Raw genomic sequence first — 19687 nt, 5'->3', positions numbered from 1 at the left:
AAGCCTCAGTACCCCAACTGTGATCTCCTCTGCAGCAGCAGCCCATCTACCGGGGAGATGTGGGCTGTGCTCTGCAGGCAAGGCTGCACTTGTCAGGTGGAAGGCATCCACAGAAGTCCCTGTCAGCACTGTCAGCTGCTGCCAGCCGCTGTCCCTCACCAGCATGGACCCACACTCATCCACTTCTTTGAAAGCTAGTGTAGCCCTGCAGTGGAGGGTGTCTGACCCCAGTGGCTGGGGGGAAACCCCAGTGCCTGCCCTTGCTTTGGGACTGTGCAGCGCACCGGAGGCAATGGGCATCGCAGGCTCCGTAACCAGCAGGCTCTGCTTACACCAGTGTGACCTAGGAGAGAGATGAAACAGAGGAAACAGCATTTCACCAGTATCTTAAAACAAAACAAAACAAAAACACCCCCCCCCCCAAACAAACAAGAAAAAAAAAAAGAAAGAAAGAAAAAAATACATGGTCTGAGCAAGCTGTGGAGGACAAACTCACCTTTCTGCCCGTCTGTGTCTTTCACACAGCAGGAACTGCAAAGAGCACTGGAAATGCTCATCAGCAAACTCATAAACATCTCCTGGAAGAGAGAGAGACTTGTCAAGGCAGGAAGAGGAGTTCAAGCATCCAAATTGGCAGCTTTTGTTTTTGTCTGCCTCATATTCCAGTCCGGCTCTTGTATTGTCTATGCAAAAAGAGACGGTTATTTAAAGAAGGGGAATCCCATGCAGCATTTTATTTATCACAGTGCAGCTGATCTACAGCTTCATGGACACAACAACAAAGCAGACAGTGGTCAGGACTGTCAGGCTGCAAGCACACATGGTGCCGGTACTTGGAGCAAAATCTGGAAGGGAAAGAAAGTTCAAATATCTCAAGGAAATGGCATGCTGAGAATGAAATGGTTTAACACAGAAGCAGACCTAAGCAGCACAGGTATCTTGAGGGAGGGCAATACCAAATCACTGCACAGGATGGGAGATCCCCTCATCTGTCCCAAAGGCTCGAGCACTGTGTTTCACAGCCAGGTTTAGCCAACTTACATGTCAGAACATCCCTGGCATCTCAGCGCTCATATGAATCTCCCCAATGGACACTCTCACCAGTTCCATAGATTCTTACTTTGGATTTGTGTCATCTCTTTCTCTTCCTTTTCTCACTCATTTCCTCCACCCCTGCATTTGAGGTTGTCATGGAAAGGGCAGACGAGAAGGGGAGACACCCTGGAACTGCTGAAGTTTGCGTTACTCAGAAAAAAAAAAAAAGGGGCGGGAGAAAAGTGTGAAGGAAACAGTAATATCCATAAGGGTTTGGGGGTTGAAAAAGTCAAGACATAATCAAAAACCTTTATGACGAAGATTTGTGCTCAGTTCACACATACCACAACCAGCACCAGGAGACATAGTTGTTTTGCTCAAGAGGTTTTAAACAGATGACGCGTCTTCTACAGACACACTGCAAGAACTCCGTCCTTTTTACAAACTAAACATCCACAAAATAGATCAGTAGGAGCATACAGGATGTACAAGTGCAGAAATTACATGTCTTACTGCAAAGCAAAAGAAATGCGCCTTTTGCCAGCCAGTCACCCATCTACACACCCCGCCTCAGATCTGGAGGACTGCTGGCGCTCAAAGGAATGACATGAGAGGTCAACACTCACTCTGATCCAAATTCATTCAATATTTTACTAGCCGTATGTGACAGGACACCCTCAGCTAGGAATTCTTGCTACTAACTGTTTTGCACGCAAATGGCCTCTAGAAGATCTCACTCTGTTTTTCGTCCAACATCCAGCGCACTTTGTAAGCATGGAAAAAAGTCAAACGCACGAGAATGTTTATTTTGCAAAGATAACAAACTCAGACTGTTTAGATTTAAATATGATGTTTTCCCTTACAGATGCAGTTTTGATCCTCACAGACACTGGCTGTATCTATTCTGTTCTACTGGTACCTCAAAAATGGTTCAAAACTTTGTGCTGGCTCCATATCTCTTAGGAGGTCATACCTTGTGCTGTCCTTTGCCAAATCCTGCTCTGCTTCTCCCCCCCAGCATTGCTCAATGTATCTGATTCCTTATCTGACCCCAAGTTCTTGCTCCAAAGCTCCATTCAGTGATGTGCAAAAACTCTGCCTCATCTATTTTCCCTACTTTTTCTTTCTTTCTCTCTTTCTTCTCTCTCTCTTTCTTTCTCTTTCTCTCTCTTCTTTCTTTCTTTCTTTCTTTCTTTCTTTCTTTTTCTTTCTTTCTTTCTTTCTTTCTTTTTCTTTCTTTTTCTTTCTTTCTTTTTCTTTCTCTTTTTCTTTCTCTTTCTTTCTTTCTCTTTTTCTTTCTTTCTTTCTTTCTTTCTTTCTTTCTTTCTTTCTTTTTTCTTTCTTTCTTTTTCTTTCTTTCTCTCTTTCTTTCTTCTTTCTTTCTTCCTTTCTTTCTTTCTTTCTTCCTTTCTTTCTTTCTTTCTTTCATGTCTCTATTTCTGAGCATTGCCAGTACAGGAGCAGCTGCAAGATATAAGGCATGCCCGATATGGATGCCCGAGCTGTCTGTGCATAAATCAGCCTTGTGCCATGCAATACTGCAGCTGAGCTAACGCCTCCTGAGCTTGCAGGACATATTTGTTCAGCTTTCGCAGCCAGGCTCCTAAATGCACATTCTGGCCCAGCACATGGACCTGCTGCATCAGAACCCAGCACAGAGCTCAGCACAGGGGCAGAGTCTTTGAGCTTTTTACTGTTCATCTGATTGGAAAGTTTCAAAAGGTGGGAGTTTTCACCACAAGAAAACCTATTCAGTTTTAAATGGTAAGGAGCTAGTGCTTCCTGGCGCATGTGTTTGAGGAAGGACTTTGTGCATGTCTTTTATATCAAGGAACTGAAAAAGAGAACAGTTCGAGAGAATCCAGAATTTTTGCTTCATGCTCACAGCAAACTCAGGTTTTCCTTTCTGCCCTCAAGCCCATACACCTGAAGTGATCACTAGAAGTGTTTAAAGAAAAACAAAAAAAAAAAACAAAAATATGCACAATATTCAAAGAGCAACTTCTGATCAGCTGTGCACATTTTTACAACATGGATTAATGCACTCCAATTCTCAGGTCTTAGTTTTCATAGGGAAGCATTTCTGTCAGGGATGGAATATTCCAAAAAGGCAGCGTATCAGACTGCTCCAGCAGACCATCAGAGCCAGCTCCTGAGGTTAAACCTTTGCCAGCCTGCCAAATTCTCGAAGCAACATGGGACCTAAATACAGACCATATTCATGGGCTTTGTTTCTTTTGGAGAAAGTGAGACAGAAAAACCTCTCATAAACGTGCTCCCCAGAACACATCTCCCAGTGTAGGTCAGCAAGGCTCTGACCCCTTCGGTGCTGATTTACAACAGGATTCCCCAACTCTGAAAAAAAAAAATAGTCCTAGGGCAGCAGCAGGAGAAGGGGACTCAGCGCACGCACACAGCCTGGGAGCAACATGTTTGCATCGTGCTGGACAGTGCGTTCACATCATGATGGACAACGAGCCTTTTGCACGCACGCACCGAAACCGTCCTGCCTGCAGCTGGGCTCCCCCAGCACTCCATAAACTTTTATATGCATTCCTCCTTCCCACTTTTGTTTGTTTAAGGGTTTCTTTAGGGATTAGTTGTTCAGTGTTGTGAGTAAGATTAGAGAATCTACTTCATCCTTCACCAGACCCAGAACACTCTTGTGGAGAATGCTGCTGTCACATCCCTTTTGGGGCTTTAGGGAGGACAGCAGCTGTGACCAGCCCCCAGTTGAAAACTGATGTCTGAGGCCGTGAGTCCTGCTCACACCCAGCATCCATGGTCCTTGTCTTGGTGTGCTGGGTCTTAACACTGCCTCGGGTACTTCTGAAGCATAATCAGTTCTGGCAGGAGTTCTCTCTCTGACAACCCAGTATTTTGGCCAGGATGGAGAACTACTAACAGTTTTAAAGGGAAGATGTTAGTCAGTGTTTCACTTTATTTCCTGGAGCCAAGATTTTACATGGAAGCACTGGGCAGGCCTAGGGAAATCCCTAGTTTTCCACTTTGCAGTAGCACAGCAGTGAGCACAAGGACGAGACTGCTGGGACCCATCAGAATATGATATCAAAGAGCTCTGCTCCCATTCATCTGCTGGAAAACAATTTTTGAAGCAGTTCAGTATCTGGTTGCACCTCCTAGTGCAGTGTGGCAGAGGCAGTTCAGAGGGAAGAGGGACGCTCTTTCCACATCTAGCATTCAGAAAGTTTCCGAGGCATTTCTTCTATGAGCTGTTTGTGTCCAGACGATAGCACTGCCAACACTGAGATTATCCACTATGACATTGTTTGTTCAAATAATTGGCCTTAAGCGTTTTACAAGTTACTAAAAGTAGTAAGGAAAATAAGCGCGTAAGTGACTTTGGAAATGTGCTGCACCCACTGAACTGCATACTTTTGGTCTCTGAAAATTCCTGATATGAAATCAATCACAAAACAAGCAGATTTAGACAGAGAGCTGGGCTTAAACAAGGGCTATACAAATGGGATAACAACCAGAAATAAAGCCTGTGTAGAACAAAAAGGACACCAGAGCAAGTGATCTATCTTCTTCAGACCGAGTTACAAAGCTTCAGCTAGAAGCGAGACAGACCATTCCTGGCTGGGGACATGGAGCAGCTCACTCATCCTGTACAGAGACCAGCAGAAACCTGGCTCCTTTGCAGTCCCAGCTGAGCCAGGAATACAGGAAACATGAAGATTCCATCCACTAAAGCCTTTGGCATGGCCCCAAATGTGAGTATCCGGATAGTGTGAGCAGCACATGTTTGCATCTTCCTCCAGGACTCCCAGGACAAGCCACTTGCCAAGGCTATAACACTTCTGCTCTCAGGGTGAAAACCAGCATTTGGCCCCTAGTAACACCAAGACAAAGCCTGTTTAACTAAGTAAATGATGTTGTTTATAGCTGGAAGATGGTCTCCATTACACAACGCAGCAGTCCCAGCCAAGCTTCCAGGGGGAAACTGTTCTTTGGGGGTTTGTTGCTTGAAAAAATGTGGAGGAAAACAGAACTAACTGAAGCCAACACAGTGATCTAACAGTACAGCAAACCTAATCCGCTTCTGCATAGAAAGCAATGGGTTCGCAAATTTATACAGTTAACACCATTGGGCATATCATACATTTGTGTTTTTTTAGCCACTGTTTGGACAGAGCTGTCAGAGCACATTCTGATTACCATAAGAGGAACGGTGAGAGAAAAGAAATGCAAATCTGTAAACCATGGAAGAAAAAGCTAAGGAAGACCAAGAAATGATGAGCAAGAAAATACATCTGAATGGAAGGGGCTGAGAGAAGGTGCTTCAAGCACATCAAAAACTTGAGAACTCCATTATATAGAAGTGAGGGGGGAAACAAAAATTAAAATAGTGAGAAAAAAGAAAAGCAGCAATTGTGTCACTATTTACTTTGCTGACACATCATCCAATCTTGGCATTGTAGGTAAAATAATGAGACAGGAGATTGCCAGTCCCTGGCTGTCAGGTGCAGCAGTGGTCAGCCCCCTGAGGTTCCTCATACTTTCTCCAGGGCAGAAGCAGCAAAAGATTGATGTGAGCATGGGAACCTGAGGAGAGCTCAGCTATATCCTCATGTGGGTCCAGTCGCTTGCTCCTTTTCCAAATTATCTACGATGGGAAGATGCAATTTTCTACATGGGAAGAATGAAAACATTGAATCTTGTAAATGAAAACAAAATCTTTTCTTCTGCACTCTGGATATAGGATGAAAACCAGGGAGGAGTCAAAGGACATAAGTTTTATAGACCCAAGTCCACCTCGGGCTGCTCAGTGGCATTTTCAGACCCACTGGAGACAGGCGACACCCTGAGAAGGGCAGCATGACCCTGGGGTGCTCTGTGCTTCACCCGTGGGGTTAATCTCTTACCACCCAAAGATGGCTCAGGGCTTATCCTGAGATGCTGCTCCACCAGGACATGGCACTGCCCTGCATATTCCCAGTTGGCAGTGAGTGTGAGGTTTGCTCAGTTCATGAGTCTCCCACATCCCATGCCAGATGGGAGAGCCAATCTAAGCTGTCTGTGCTGAAGTTCAAACCAGAGGAAAATCCAAAACTCCCTACCCTACTTCCAAAATAGTGTTGGGTTTTTATTTTTTTATTTTTTGTTTGTTTGTTTGTTTTGTTTTGTTTTGTTTTTGAGCAAACTGCCAAGCCAGTCCTGAGAACCATGATCAACCCAGGAGCAGGAGGGTCTCCCAGACAGATCCCAAGTGAAGTCTATTACCTGCTGCTGTTTGCAGGGAGCAGAAGGTAGGGAAAAACACCGCCAGAGCACGATGCTCTGAGAAATCTTCCTGCCTCTCAGTAATGCTCTTTGCAACGCAGCAGCACTTAATCAGCTTTTATCTGCCTAAGACTTGATCCCCATTGGTCTGCAGCAGCCAGAACTAGCTAATTTAATTTCACTGTGAGCTAAAAGCACAGCCCCACTGTTCCTGCAATGCTTGTGGTTCACCTATCCAAAAGGTACATGTTCTTTTTCTCGTCTTCTTCTCTGCTATCTGTCAAGTATTAGATGTGGTGTCTGACTTGTGGCCGGTCATGTTCTTTCTTGTTATATTTATATTTACTTGTGCAGCAAAGACTGGACTGAGTCTGAATCTCTCTGATTCATGCCCAAGCATGTGCAAATGTGCACCTGAAGAGATTATCCACTGTAACAGAGCTGGACTGAGATCCCTCCCTGGAGAAATAGCAGCATCCACTGTCTCTCTAAACCTTTCCAATAACTATTTGCGGATTCTTACCACCAACACATTCAGAAACCTGACTTTCCTCCACAGCCTCTGGCTGGATGGAAACAATCTGACTTTCCTGTCCCCGGGGACTTTCCATGCTCTCAGCAAGCTGCAAGAGCTGCACCTCAGCAGGAACTCGCGCCTCACTTACCTGCATGCAAACACCTTCAGAGGACTATTAAACCTCATCAGCCTGGACTTGTCTCATTGCAATATCTTTGAAATCCATCCACTTCTATTTTCACACCTGCCCTCTTTAGAAAGACTTGACTTAGCCTCCAATAACATGCGCTATGTCCCACAAGCCTTTAGGAATCTCTCCAGCCTTATGAGGCTGTCCCTGGAGGGCAATCACATAGAAGCCATTGGCAGAGATTCCCTGAAGGACCTGGAAACCCTGTATGATCTGAATCTCAGGAAGAACCGGATATGGATTATTCAGAATGGTGCTTTTACAAAGCTTCCCAGATTGGGAGTGTTAAATTTAGGACACAATTTCATTGGTGATTTGCCTAATCAGCTTTTCAACGGGTTGATCCAGCTCAAGACTATGCACCTTGAAGCCAACAGAATCACTGCTATTGACTGCACCTTCAGACATCTGCTTAACTTGAGAAACTTGTACCTGAACAACAACCAAATATCCTCTATTTCAGACTCTGCTTTCTCTTACTTAAACAAACTGCATTTCCTCCACCTGAGTAAGAACAACCTCAGCTCCCTTCCGATCCACTTGTTCACAGAACTGCCGAAACTGAAGTATGTGTTTTTATCTCACAACCCCTGGAAGTGCGACTGCAAGATGTTTTGGTTTTTGCAGTGGACAGCAACGTACAGGGGAGCACTCGAAGGGCTGCACTGTGCCTTCCCGGGCCATCACAACATGACAGTGCTCAGTGTCCCTCATCCAGGGGACCAGACAGAGTGCATGGCACCACCTGAGCTGCTGAGCGAGGACAAGTGTGGGGCAGCTGGTACCAGCATGGCTGCTGGGCCTCCTGCTCCCCCTAACAAGGTCTTCCTGCTGGTAGTCATCTGCCACATGTGGTATTTTGCAAGGAGATAGGACACCCTGTTGGCCACGCTTTGTCAGTGTTTAAATTAGAAAGTGGAGGCATATTTTCTCACAACTTGCTTATGAACAGTGGGTTTCGTTACAGGAGGGTTTTTTTGTATGAAAATAGGCTTTTTTCTTAACATAAAGGAATTAATTCTGAAATGCTAATATTAACGTTCAGTGGCACCACTGATGTGCTTAGAAAGAGCTCATGTTAGCAAGCACAGGGCTGGGACCTGTGCTGGAGATGTGGGGTTGGTGAGCACAGCCCTGAGGCAGCCTCTGCTCCCTTGCTGACTGACCACAACCACACATGCTCTTCTGTCTTCCCATGTCCAGTTCAAGCAGGGGAGATTGTGAGTACTGCTAAAATACAAATAAATTGCAAGTTTTCCAGCACATCTGGAATCCCTGTAAGAGACTCAGTCCATTGGTGTCTCTGTGAACATGTGGTAGCTTCCCACAGGTGGTATATGAGGTGCTTGCTGTTAAGAGACAAAGACAGTCTTTAATATACTATACACAATAAAACAGTGTTGGAGTAGTGGGAACGAATGTCACAAAATAAAACTTTTTATCTCTCAGCTGCGCCTCAGAGTATCAAGCCTCAGCTAACAAAATTATGCATTAGCCCGTGCAAAGAACTTGTGTGTCTCATGGATGGTCTGTATGAATTGTCTCCTGTTTTTGTTAATGATCTCTAACATGGAGCTGGCCAAAGGGTGCTCCACCTTTCCTCGCCGGTCCTCTCCTGCACTGGGGCTGACTGCCACCCGACGGCCAAAAAACACTCCGATGTGGTGACAGCTTCTACCGTGTAACCTGAACGAGAGCAGGTTTGTGTCAGAGGAAGATCCGTCTCCAAATCACATGTTCCTCACTTAGGGCCTTGCAGGCCCCAGCTTGTATGGTAGCTTTGTTTGCAAAGCTAAGGAAGCGGTCAAACATAGAATGTGCTTGGACTAAATGATTGCAATTAAACTGGGTTGCAGGCCAAGATAAGATCCATTCCCACTACAAATCATACTGACCACCTCAGAGCCCTTATGTGAAAAGAAACAAATACATGCATGAGAGAGAATCAGATGAAAAGAACATTGTTGCAAGGTGTTGGTCTGTTATGAATGCATTTCTGTGAGCTCTTTGTACATTAAACTTCCTTTTGGGTCTTTTCCCAAAGGAATGTATGCTAGTGAAATGACAGGTCAGCATCTCCTGCCCCATCCAACACTGTTTCACCTACCACCCTCTTTTTAGTAAGATGCTGTTTAGTCTTCATAAAGTGCAGCAGTCCAACCACACCGTTCTGTTTTGTAGAGGTATTTTGATCTTTTGCCATGTTCCTTTTCCACAGTAGGGGAAAGGGTCTTTAATGCACAAGTTGACCTTTAAATGTCAAGTCCACTAGACCAACGGCTAAAAAATTGCAATTACTGTTTGGTAGGTATAATAGCTAGCATGCGTAATGAAGGACCTAGCAGCTAACACTTAAATTCCTCTTCCTTTTTGCTTTTTAGGAATAATCAGGTGACACTATGCTTGATGTTTGAATAGCATCAATTAAATCCACTTGTAAGCTTGTGCTTTTTTCTGTTGCAAGAGGGGAACTTGCACCTTGAAGTTCTGGATGGAGGTGGACTTGCCAGCTTCTTTCAGGGTCTGGTTTACCCGGATGATTATAATGTCATCGTTGGCTTTCTGACTGTCACCCAGGTCCTCAAGGACGTTCAGTGTGTACCTAAGCACAGGCAGAAAGAACAAGACGAGGCTCAGAGGCTGTGCTAAGACCAGCAAGCACACTGCCTGGATGCGATACAAGCCCATGGCAGCATGGAAAGCGTTCACGTAGTATCAGCTCTGCTTTGGTTGAAACCCCTTTAGCGAGAAGGAAGAACCATCTCTCTTATCTGATTTCTCCTAAAGCATTTAGTCATTCTAGCCTTCCCAGTCCTTTAATAGCAGCTCACAGAATTGCCTGGGCTCAGGACGCTGTTAAACTCTTTGAGCACTGGCAATTTGCTTCAGAGGGGCAATGCTTTAGCTAGGAGGTGCAGATCAATTCCCAGGTTAGCATTCTTGCCTCTACCGCCCCCACACAGAGCGGACACGCAGCTGATCTGCGGGTACTAACTTGCATTGCCCTACAATTCTGCAGCCACCTGTGGGTGCCCCGTGTGCCCCTCTGGGCGGGGGGGGTGCTGCTGCTGCCCGGCCCAGTCACCGCTGGGGGACACGGGGGTGTGGGGGGCTGCGCGCACCCCGTGCACCGCCGACGGGGACGCGGCTTCCCGCGCCTCACCGCAGAGCGCTGCAGGTCTCTTCCCGCGCAGCACGGCGGCGCCGCCCCGAGCCGCGGAGCGCGGGAACGGCGCGCGCCGCTGCGCTCCGCGCCTGCCGGCAAGCGGCGCTCGCGCCGCTCGCGAGCCCGTTGGCGGGCCGCTGACTGAAAGCCCTGCCCGCGCGCCGGTCAGCCGCAGAGGCTGAGGAGAGCGGTCGCGGGCAGGGTGCACTTCGTAGGGTTTAATAATAAACCTTAAAAAGTCGCCTGTGTGAGGAGCTGGGGGCTGTTACAGAAGGCACAAATTAATTAGGGACCTTGGACAGTTAACTTAGAGAACAGCGTAGCACTTCGGGATAATTTTTAAAAAGAAAAGTGGAGATAATTGAGGCAGGGCAGAGTGAGCTTTACAACCGGAAAAGCTTCAGGCAGTTTAAAGACAACAGAGACAACGGGGTGGTGGTGGGGGGGGGGGGGGGTCGGACCCGAGGTAACTTGGTACAAAATGAACATTTTTCAGGAAAAATCAGAGGTAATAGGGACAGAATGAGCATTTTAGAGGGAATACCTAAGAAAAATTAGAGTGAACACAGGTGACATTTTGGGAGGGAAAAGCTGGGGTGATGTAGAGGGTACAGAATAAGCATTTTGAGTAATTTAGTGGGCAAAAACAGGCATTGCTTCCAAGGAAAAAGCTGAAGTAAATTACAGGGTCAAAGATGGCACTTTTGAGGGAAAAGTGGGGTAATTTGTGGGAAAAAAATGAACATTTTTTTCAGGGAAAAGCTGAAGTAAGTTAGAAGGGTCAAAGGTGGCTTTTTTTTTTTTTTTTTTTTTTGTTTTTAAGGGAAATCTGAGGAAACTTGGGCAAGAATTAGTATTTTTTGTAGGGAAAAGCTAAGGTAAATTAGAAGGGAAAATGGTGGCGTTTTCTGAAGGGAAATCTCAGGTAACTGGGGCAAAAATCAGTTTCTGTTTTGTTTTGTTTTGTTTTCCCCCAGGGAAAAGCAGAACTAAGTTAGAAGGGTCAAAAGTGGCATTTTTTGAGGAAAATTTTCAGGTAATGTGTGGACAAAAATCAGCTTTTTTCTGGGGGAAAACTAAGGTAAATAAGAAGGGTCAAGGGTAGCATTTGTTTTTGAAGGGAAATCTCATGAAACTTAGGCAAAAATCAGCTTTTTTCCGGGGAAAAGCTGAAGTAAGTTAGAAGGGTGAAAGGTGGATTTTTCTGAGGAAAATTTTGAGGTAATTTGTGGGTAAAAATGAGCATTTTTTTTCAGAGAAAAGCTAAGGTAAATTAGAAAGGTCCAAGGTGGAATTTTTGAGGGAAATGTTGAAGTAATTTGTGGGGGAAAATCCTCTTTTTTTTTCAGGGAAAAGCTGAAGTAAGTTAGAAGGGTCAAAGGTGGATTTTTTTGAGGGAAATGTTGATATAATTTCAGAGCAAATATCTTTTTTTTTTTTTTCCAGGAAAAAGCTGAAGCAAGTTGAAAGGGTCAAAGGTGGAATGTTTTGAGGAAAATGTTGAGGTAATTTGTGGGCAAAAATGAGCATTTTTTTCACTGAAAAGCTGAAGCAAGTGACAAGGGTCAAAGGTGACTTTTTTTTTTTTTTAAGGGAAATCTCAGGTAACTTGGGCAAAAAATCAGCTTTTTTTTCCTGGGAAAAGCTGAGGTAAGTTAGAAGGGTGAAAGCTGGATTTCTCTGAGGAAAATTTTGAGGTAATATGTGGACAAAAATCAGCTTTTTTTCTGGGAAAATCTGAAGTAAGTTAGAAGGGTTAAAGGTGGATTTTATTGAGGAAATTTTTGATGTAATTTGTGTACAAAAATTGTCTTTTTTCAGAGAAAAGCTGAGTAAATTGGAGGGTCAAAGGTGGAATTTTTTTGAGGAAAATGTTGACGTAATTTGTGGGCAAAAATGAGCATATTTGTAGGGAAAAGCTGAGGTAAATTAGAAGGGTCAAAGGTGGAATTCTTTTGAAGGGAAATGGTGAGGTAATTTGTGGGCAAAAATGGGCTTTTTTGTAGGAAAAAGCTGAAGTAAATTAGAGTCTCAAAGCTGGCATTTTTTTAAGGAAAAAAGTGAGGTAACTTAGTGGACAAAAATGAGCATTTTTTTCAGGGAAAACCTGAGGTAAATTAGAAGGGTCAAAGGTGGAATGTTTTGAGGAAAATGTTGAGGTAATTTGTGGGGAAAAATGAGCATTTTTTTCACTGAAAAGCTGAAGCAAGTGACAAGGGTCAAAGGTGACCCTTTTTTTTTTTTAAGGGAAATCTCAGGTAACTTGGGCAAAAAATCAGCTTTTTTTCCTGGGAAAAGCTGAGGTAAGTTAGAAGGGTGAAAGCTGGATTTCTCTGAGGAAAATTTTGAGGTAATATGTGAACAAAAATCAGCTTTTTTTTTCCGGGGAAAATCTGAAGTTTGAAGGGTTAAAGGTGGATTTTATTGAGGAAATTTTTGATGTAATTTGTGTACAAAAAACATCTTTTTTTTTCAGAGAAAAGCTGAAGAAAATTGGAGGGTCAAAGGTGGAATTTTTTTGAGGGAAATGTTGAGGTAATTTGTGGGCAAAAATGGGCTTTTTTTGTAGGAAAAAGCTGAAGTAAATTAGAGTCTCAAAGCTGGCATTTTTTTAAGGAAAAAAGTGAGGTAACTTAGTGGACAAAAATGAGCATTTTTTTCAGGGAAAACCTGAGGTAAATTAGAAGGGTCAAAGGTGGAATTTTTTTGAGGGAAATGTTGAGGTAATTTGTGGGGAAAAATCCTTTTTTTTTTTTTCCAGGAAAAAGCTGAAGCAAGTTAAAAGAGTCAAAGGTGGCTTTTTTTTGAGGAAATTTTTGAGGTAATTTGTGGGCAAAAATCAGCTTTTTTTTTTCTCCAGAGAAAATCTGAAGTAAATTGAAGGGTCAAAGGTAGGATGTTTTGAGGAAAATGTTGTATGCAAAAATGAGCATTTTTGTCAGTGAAAACCTGAGGTAAATTGAAGGGTCAAAGCTGGCATTTTTTGAGGAAAATGTTGATGTAATTTGTGGGCAAAAATGAGCATTTTTTTCACTGAAAAGCTGAAGTAAGTGACAAGGGTCAAAGGTGGCTTTTTTCTTTTATTTTTTTTTCTGTTTTTTAAGGGAAATCTCAGGAAATTTGGGCAAAAAATCAGCTTTTTTTCCTGGGAAAAGCTGAAGTAAGTTAGAAGTGTGAAAGCAGTTTTTCTTGTTTTTTTTTTGAGGAAAATTTTGAGGTAATATGTAGACAAAAATCAGCTTTTTTTTCTGGGGAAAATCTGTAGTAAATTAGAAGGATCAAAGGTGGCTTTTTTTGAAGAAATTTTTGAGGTAATCTGTGGGCAAAAATCAGCTTTTTTTTTTCAGAGAAAATCTGAAGTAAATTGAAGGGTCAAAGGTGGACTCTTTTTTTTGAGGAAAACGTTGAGGTAATTTGTGGGTAAAAATGGGCATTTTTGTAGGATAAAGCTGAAGTAAATTAGAGAGTCAAAGCTGGTTTTTTTTTTAAGGAAAAAAATGAGGTAAGTTTGTGGGCAAAAATGAGCATTTTTTCCAGGGAGTAGGTGAAGTAGGTAACAAGGCTCAAAGGTGGCATTTTCGGAGGAAAACGTTGAAATAATTTGTGGGCAAAAAAGAATTTTTTTTAGGGAAAAGCTAAGGTAAATTAGAAGGAATCATGGTGGCATTTATTTTGAAGGGAAATCTCACGTAATTAGGTAAAAATGAGCATTTTCTTTTAGGGAAAAGCTAAGGTAAATTAGAAGGATCAAATGTGGCATTTTTGGAGAAAAAATGTTGAGGTAATTTGTGGGCAAAAATGAGCATTTTTTTTTTAGGGAAAAGCTAAGGTAAATTAGAAGGGATTGGATGGAATCTTGAAGGAAAATCTCAGGTAATGAGGGCAAAAATGAGCTTTTTTTTTTTTTTGAGAAAAACTGAAGTAAATTAGAAGTCTCTAATGTAAAATTTTTGAGAAGTGAGGTAATCTAGGAGGCAAAAATTTTTGTTTTTATTTTTTATTTTTTTAATGAAGATGAGGTAATGAAAAAAGGGAGGAGATTAAAATGATAGAAAAAAACTGAGGTAACATGGAGGGAAAAAATAAGCATACTGTGACAGGAAATTCGAACAAAAACCTGGATATTACATTATATTACATTATTATGTAACTCTTTTTCCTCTAATTTATAGGGGGAAAAGACCCAACACAGAAAAAAGTATTTACATTACAAGTAAAAAATTAAAGTTAACAAGGAGGAGTAAAAGGATAAACAGAAAATGAGAAGTAATAGACTGAGTTTGTCTATGGGGACAGAGAGAGGAGTTAGTGCTTCCCTGGTCTAAGCGTCTCATCCTTCCTTTGCAGCAGCAGCTGGTGGGGAAGAAAGAAGAGGGAGGCATGGTGTGGAACTGCACTGCGAGGCAAGAGTGATGAAGAAGAGGAGCAGAGGAGCAAAGAGAAAGGCACTCTGGGCAAAGGGCTGTCCCGGTCGTCAGGTCTGTGGGCACGTAAGAAGAGCATGGCCGGCACCTTTGGTGTACTGGCCGGCTTTGCGCAGGGCGACCTCCCTGTAACCAGGGCTCGGGTCTTTTGCTTTAGTCGTCCTTTTGCCATGCTGCTCCTTTGGCTGCCTGGAGGAAGAGGCATCATGTAGAACTGCGAGGAATAAGTGATGAAGAAGAGGTTGTCTTAAATGGAAAATATTTTAGTCATTTGTACCTAATGCAATATGGAAAAATGAAGTAGACTGAATGAAGCCAATAGTGAAATTTTGTATTAAAAACTTTTAAAACTGTTTTGACAGTACTTTGAATTTTACAGTTTCCGATTGGTAAACCTTGACCCGTAATGATCATCTCCCATCAATGCAAATATCCCCCTCCCCCCACAAAAAAAAAAAGCACTCAGAAGAACAGTTTAGTGACAGCAATTACCAACTTCGGACATTATATGGACTCATAACCGTGTTCTACCATAAAACCTGCATGGTGAAACAACACTACTGTCCTATTTTTAAAATGTTTTACACCCACAGCTGTATTCCTTAATACCAAAAATATGATTAGAAGGGAGCTCGTGATGTTACTGTCATGTCTTTGTCCACTTCAGTAGTGTGGTCGTGCTGTGTAAGTGGAGGTTTTACAGCTGCAGTCAGGGGCTATTGTTCTATTGGTGTGGAAGATGTGATGCTCAGTGGCAATGGCATTTCAGTGTGGTGTTTCCTATCGGGTAGTAGGGGAAGGTAGTACTAGTGCAGCTGCCATATGGTATGAATCTTGGTGTTCTCCAGAGTTCCCTTCTAAATTTTGTGGTAGTAAATGTTACTGCAATGTTATCATTGTGGTCTGATGGAAGTTGTCTGCTGACAGTGCAGAGGCGTAGCAGTGATTTATTTTATCTTCAGTTGGAACTGCAGGCAAGTCAACGCAAGCATAAGTGGACACAGTGAGCTCAGGGTGGTGAAGGTGGGCTAAAGCCCCACAGGGAAGCAGTGGTAGTGGTGGTGCAAAGCACTGGTGTCTTGCTGAAAATGCACAAAAACGCACTTTTTGTCAATAGAAAGCTCTTGTAGAGTGCAGATTAATTCCAGCCTTTGGTGTTACCACAGCAACAGCCAATGGACAAACTGGGGCTGCACAATGAAACAACATCTTTTATCTGCTTCTGCATCAGATTCATGATAAATTTGTGCCAAGTATCAAATGGTCAATACATTTTTTCTTTACTATCCCTACCAAGTTAGTAAACATGTTCGTATTTTTTTTTAAAGAAAAATCTAACTGCTCATAAGAGAAGGTAATAGCAGATGTGGCAGACATACTGCATCTGTCCCTGACTTTAGAGGAATTTTACCAAGCTAATGAGAGGTAAGAGAAAAATAAACCTTTGCTTCTTGTTGAAACCACATAAAAGAGGATGTTTTGACAACTGAAACCTTCTCACAAGAGCACGGTAAGTCCAAATTTTGCTATTACTGCAGTACCAGTGAATGGACAAACCAGGGCTGCACAACAAAGCAACACATGCTGCATCTTCCTGCTTATCAGATTTGTGATTAGATTCATGCCAAGCATTAAACAGTCAATACATTTCTGCTTTACCTTTCGTTTGCAATGTTTCCACTTCAGTTCACGGGTTTCAGCACAATTCTCACTTTCCTCAGCTTCAAGCACTTTGGGAAGTTGCAGGAAAAACCTCCCCTTTGCTTCTTGCTGTCACATTCCTCTCTTCAATCTCTCTGCTGTTCTGATTTGTGTCAGCTGCTGCTATCACACCCTCCACCGACCTGGGGTCTCTGGTCATGAGCCTGAAGGGGTACAACCTTTTCTCCTACTTTTCCTGGGGTTTGCCCTAATGGGGCCTTTCCCCTACACATTCGGGCATTGTCTTCAGCCACACAGTAAGTCACAAGTTCAAGAGTAATGTTTCAGAGAAGCTATCATAAAGGTAATGCCTCACAAAAACACAGCCAATTAAAAAAATCACACACAACTAAAAAAAAAAAAACAAAACAAAACCACCCTCCTCCTCACCCCCTCAAGCACACCCTAATTCTAGGGATCTTACAGATCAATGGGACCTGTTGCAAAATACAAAAAGCAACCAAAGCACCGCTAAAAGCAACTGATGACAGGCTACCATGCTGGGACAGTGTAAATAAGGAGAGAACCCTGGATTTAAGTGTCTTTTTTTTTTATTTCAACTAATGCTTTGCCACCATATTACATCATTTTGAATAGCTCGGAATAGCAATATGATCTCAAAATCTAGCAAACAGCTTGCCAAAGCAAGATAATATTAACTCCTATGGATACAGAATCTTCCTTCTTTGGCGACAACACTTCATTTTATCTGTAAAAATAATTTTATATTCCAGCACATTTGCTGTTCAGTTTATTGAACCCTGCTGTTCGTAACATTTGCCTCTTCCCTGCACAAAACCTCCCCACAATGTAGTATGGTTTTATATCCAACAACATTTTAAATAAAAAGTTATATCTTTCATGCAGATTTTTGTAAAAATTATGTTCTAGGTACACACAACTGAACCAAGATGCATACAAAAATGCATTCACTTCCATTCTCAGGTGCAACTGTGCCATCAGCAATGTGGTATCATGTGTTACTGTGCGCAGTCCAAGGATGGTGGTATTCTCATATGTAGTCTAACTTAAAAATACAAACAACCCCCCCTTTTTTTTTTTTATAAGCAGCAAGAGAAAAAACTGCTATGCTTTATTTGTAAAGTAATCAAAATAGTTAGATGTATAAAAAAAAGCACCATGTACAGAGAATACCATAAGATCCATCTTCCAAAACATTTCTCATTTAGCATTGCGAGCTGGTCTGTAGGTCCCAACTTGTACGGTAGCTTTGTTTGCAAAGTTAAGGAAGTGGTCAAACCCAGAATGCGCTTGGACCAAATAACAGCAATTAAGCTGGACTGCAGACAGAAATAAGATCCATTCCCATTACAACTCCTACTGACCACCTCAGAGCCCTCGGGGGTGGGGTGGGGTGGGGACAACACCAAGCATCAGAGAAATAACGTGGTGAAAACAGCTCCAGAGCAGCGTTCAAGGTGCTGGTCTGTTATGAATGCATTTCTGTGAGCTCTTGATAAGTCAAACTTTTCTTTGGGAAAAGAGCACATCTGTTGGTTAAAACTCCTCTCCCTGAGAATTTTGATACGAGTTTGTCTCGCAAAGCAAAACAACATCCTTTGAACTTCAACAGTTCCTAGGCCAACAGCATTTCAGCGTGGACACAGCTGGTCTGCTACTCATGCACCCAGGGTGGCAGGTTGGGTTTTTGTTGTGTTTTGTTGTTTGTTTTAATTTTTACATGGATCAACCCTTTTATACTCGCTTCATTCCTCTGCCCATCAAGCAGGCAAACACGGTCATGACCATCTTTGGTTTCACCTCCACAAGATCTTCTGGAAGAGCATAGACTCGGGCACCAATTCTTCTTGCCATGGACACAGCATACCTATTTGCCATGGAAAGAGGAGCGTGTTATTAAAAGGTGTAATTAATATTTGATAGGGCTAATAGCCAGAATTCATAATCAAAGACTCATCAGCTAACATTTATATTCCCTCTTCTGCTTGCTTTTTCGGAATAATCAAGCAAGTATTATCTGCAAGAAAACTTCCTGTCATTCTGCCACTGCAGAATAGTCGCAGAACACACGTTTCAAAGCCATGATTTCACAGGCATACTTCAAACTTGACAACCTATGATGATTCAACAAGATGAGAGACTAGGGTTCAGTCTCAAACCCCTGAGCTACTGGCTGAGAATTTCATAAGCCTGAACAAACAGGCGAGAAACAGGGATCACTGCTAGGTCAGTCTTGGGCTCTTCTGTGTTCCTCTCAACAGGCAAGAGTCCAACCAACTAGTACTCTGGCATTACTGACAAGTATAGCAATTCGATTTCAAGAAGCACTGCCTATCTAAAAGGTTCAGTGTTTGAAAACTACAGAAAAGCAGTAAAAGCTCTTGCAACTTTAAGTCACAGGATAGTAGGTGTACTCTCCCAATGCAATGCGGCTTTTCAGATAGTAAACTTACTTAGCATTATTTTGTTTGTCATCTTCCGACAGATGACCAGTCTTTACAAGGTCATAGTTGATGCAACCAGGCTGTATAGCATCAATTAAATCCACCACTGCCAAGCTTGTACTGATAGTCTTGTCCTAGAGAATACAAGCAGAGAAAAGTAAACATAAGTGTCTAATCCTTAAGAATACTTCTCACCTTAATTCAACTGCTCTGCAATGTGCAACAAAACAAACTTTAAACAAGCTATTTCCAGGCAGCACTGAGTGATTATTCCAGCTGGAGCACAAACAAGCCAAAATGCTGCTTCTCCTTTGGTAACAGTACAAGATTAGGATTCCAATTTACTCTAAGTGGTGTAAAAACGAAAAGCGTTTACAGGCAGCAGGTCCACCCCACTGACCTGACCCCAGGGGACAATGCCAACCTACAACAGCAGCTCCAGCCTCAATGCTTGGACCCCACCACTGCCCCAGAGACCAACCACACTCCTCCCCTCCTCTGACACCCCATCAACTCTCTTGCCCCACCACTATTCCCCACTACACAGCTCTGAAAGTCTCCTCTCTGGTAGCTTGAAGCCACTTTGTTCCCAGCACAGGCTGCATCCTGTCTTGTGTAAAATCCCCTCTTGAACGTGTCCTGCTGCAACTAAAGAAACCCTTTTGGGGCACCTCTCTCCTTTTGGATGCAAGAGGGGAACCTGCACCTTGAAGTTCTGGATGGAGGTGGACTTGCCAGCTTCTTTCAGGGTCCGGTTTACCCAGCTGACTATAATGTCATCGTTGGCTTTCTGACCGTCACCCAGGTCCTCAAGGACGTTCAGTGTGTACCTAAGCACAGGCAGAAAGAACAAGACAAGGCTCAGAGCCTGGGCTAAGACCCAGCAAGCACACTGCCTGGATGCGATGCAAGCCCATGGCAGCATGGAAAGTGTTCACGTATTATCAGCTCTTTTTTTTTTTATTATTTTTTTTTATCTTA

General features: G+C 42.9%; 2 protein-coding genes across 36 annotated transcripts in view; one reads left to right on the top strand and one right to left on the bottom strand.

Annotated features, from left to right (window-relative positions):
- The first annotated feature begins 6680 nt into the window (after positions 1-6680).
- On the top strand, positions 6681-7862 carry LOC118245596 (nyctalopin-like). The gene has a single exon (XM_050713456.1). The coding sequence runs from the start codon at positions 6681-6683 to the stop codon at positions 7860-7862; it is 1182 nt and encodes a 393-aa protein (XP_050569413.1).
- Positions 7863-9398: 1536 nt separating this feature from the next.
- Positions 9399-19687, bottom strand: part of PLS3 (plastin 3) — a 58059-nt gene continuing 47770 nt past the window's right edge. For 34 of the 35 annotated variants that reach the window (XM_035541979.1, XM_035541988.1, XM_050713471.1 and 31 more), the window contains 3 exons: positions 19413-19536; positions 18716-18840; positions 16814-18129 (listed from right to left, as the gene is read on the bottom strand). In XM_035541979.1, coding sequence (XP_035397872.1) covers positions 17997-18129; positions 18716-18840; positions 19413-19536 — 382 coding nt within the window. In that variant the 3' untranslated portion in view covers positions 16814-17996. Of the gene's footprint in view, positions 9592-16813; positions 18130-18715; positions 18841-19412; positions 19537-19687 lie in introns of those variants that run through there. The other variant, XM_050713492.1, reaches the window with a different exon arrangement.

This window comes from Cygnus atratus, chromosome 13 (genome assembly GCF_013377495.2).
Source record: "Cygnus atratus isolate AKBS03 ecotype Queensland, Australia chromosome 13, CAtr_DNAZoo_HiC_assembly, whole genome shotgun sequence".
In the NCBI taxonomy this organism is placed as follows: domain Eukaryota; kingdom Metazoa; phylum Chordata; class Aves; order Anseriformes; family Anatidae; genus Cygnus; species Cygnus atratus.
The sequence above is the reverse complement of the archived record's forward strand: the minus strand, read 5'-3'. Positions and strand labels throughout refer to the sequence as shown.

Excerpts from the sequence above, each read along its gene's own strand:
- LOC118245596 (XM_050713456.1), top strand. The coding sequence starts at position 6,681 with ATGTGCAAATGTGCACCTGAAGAGATTATCCACTGTAACAGAGCTGGA.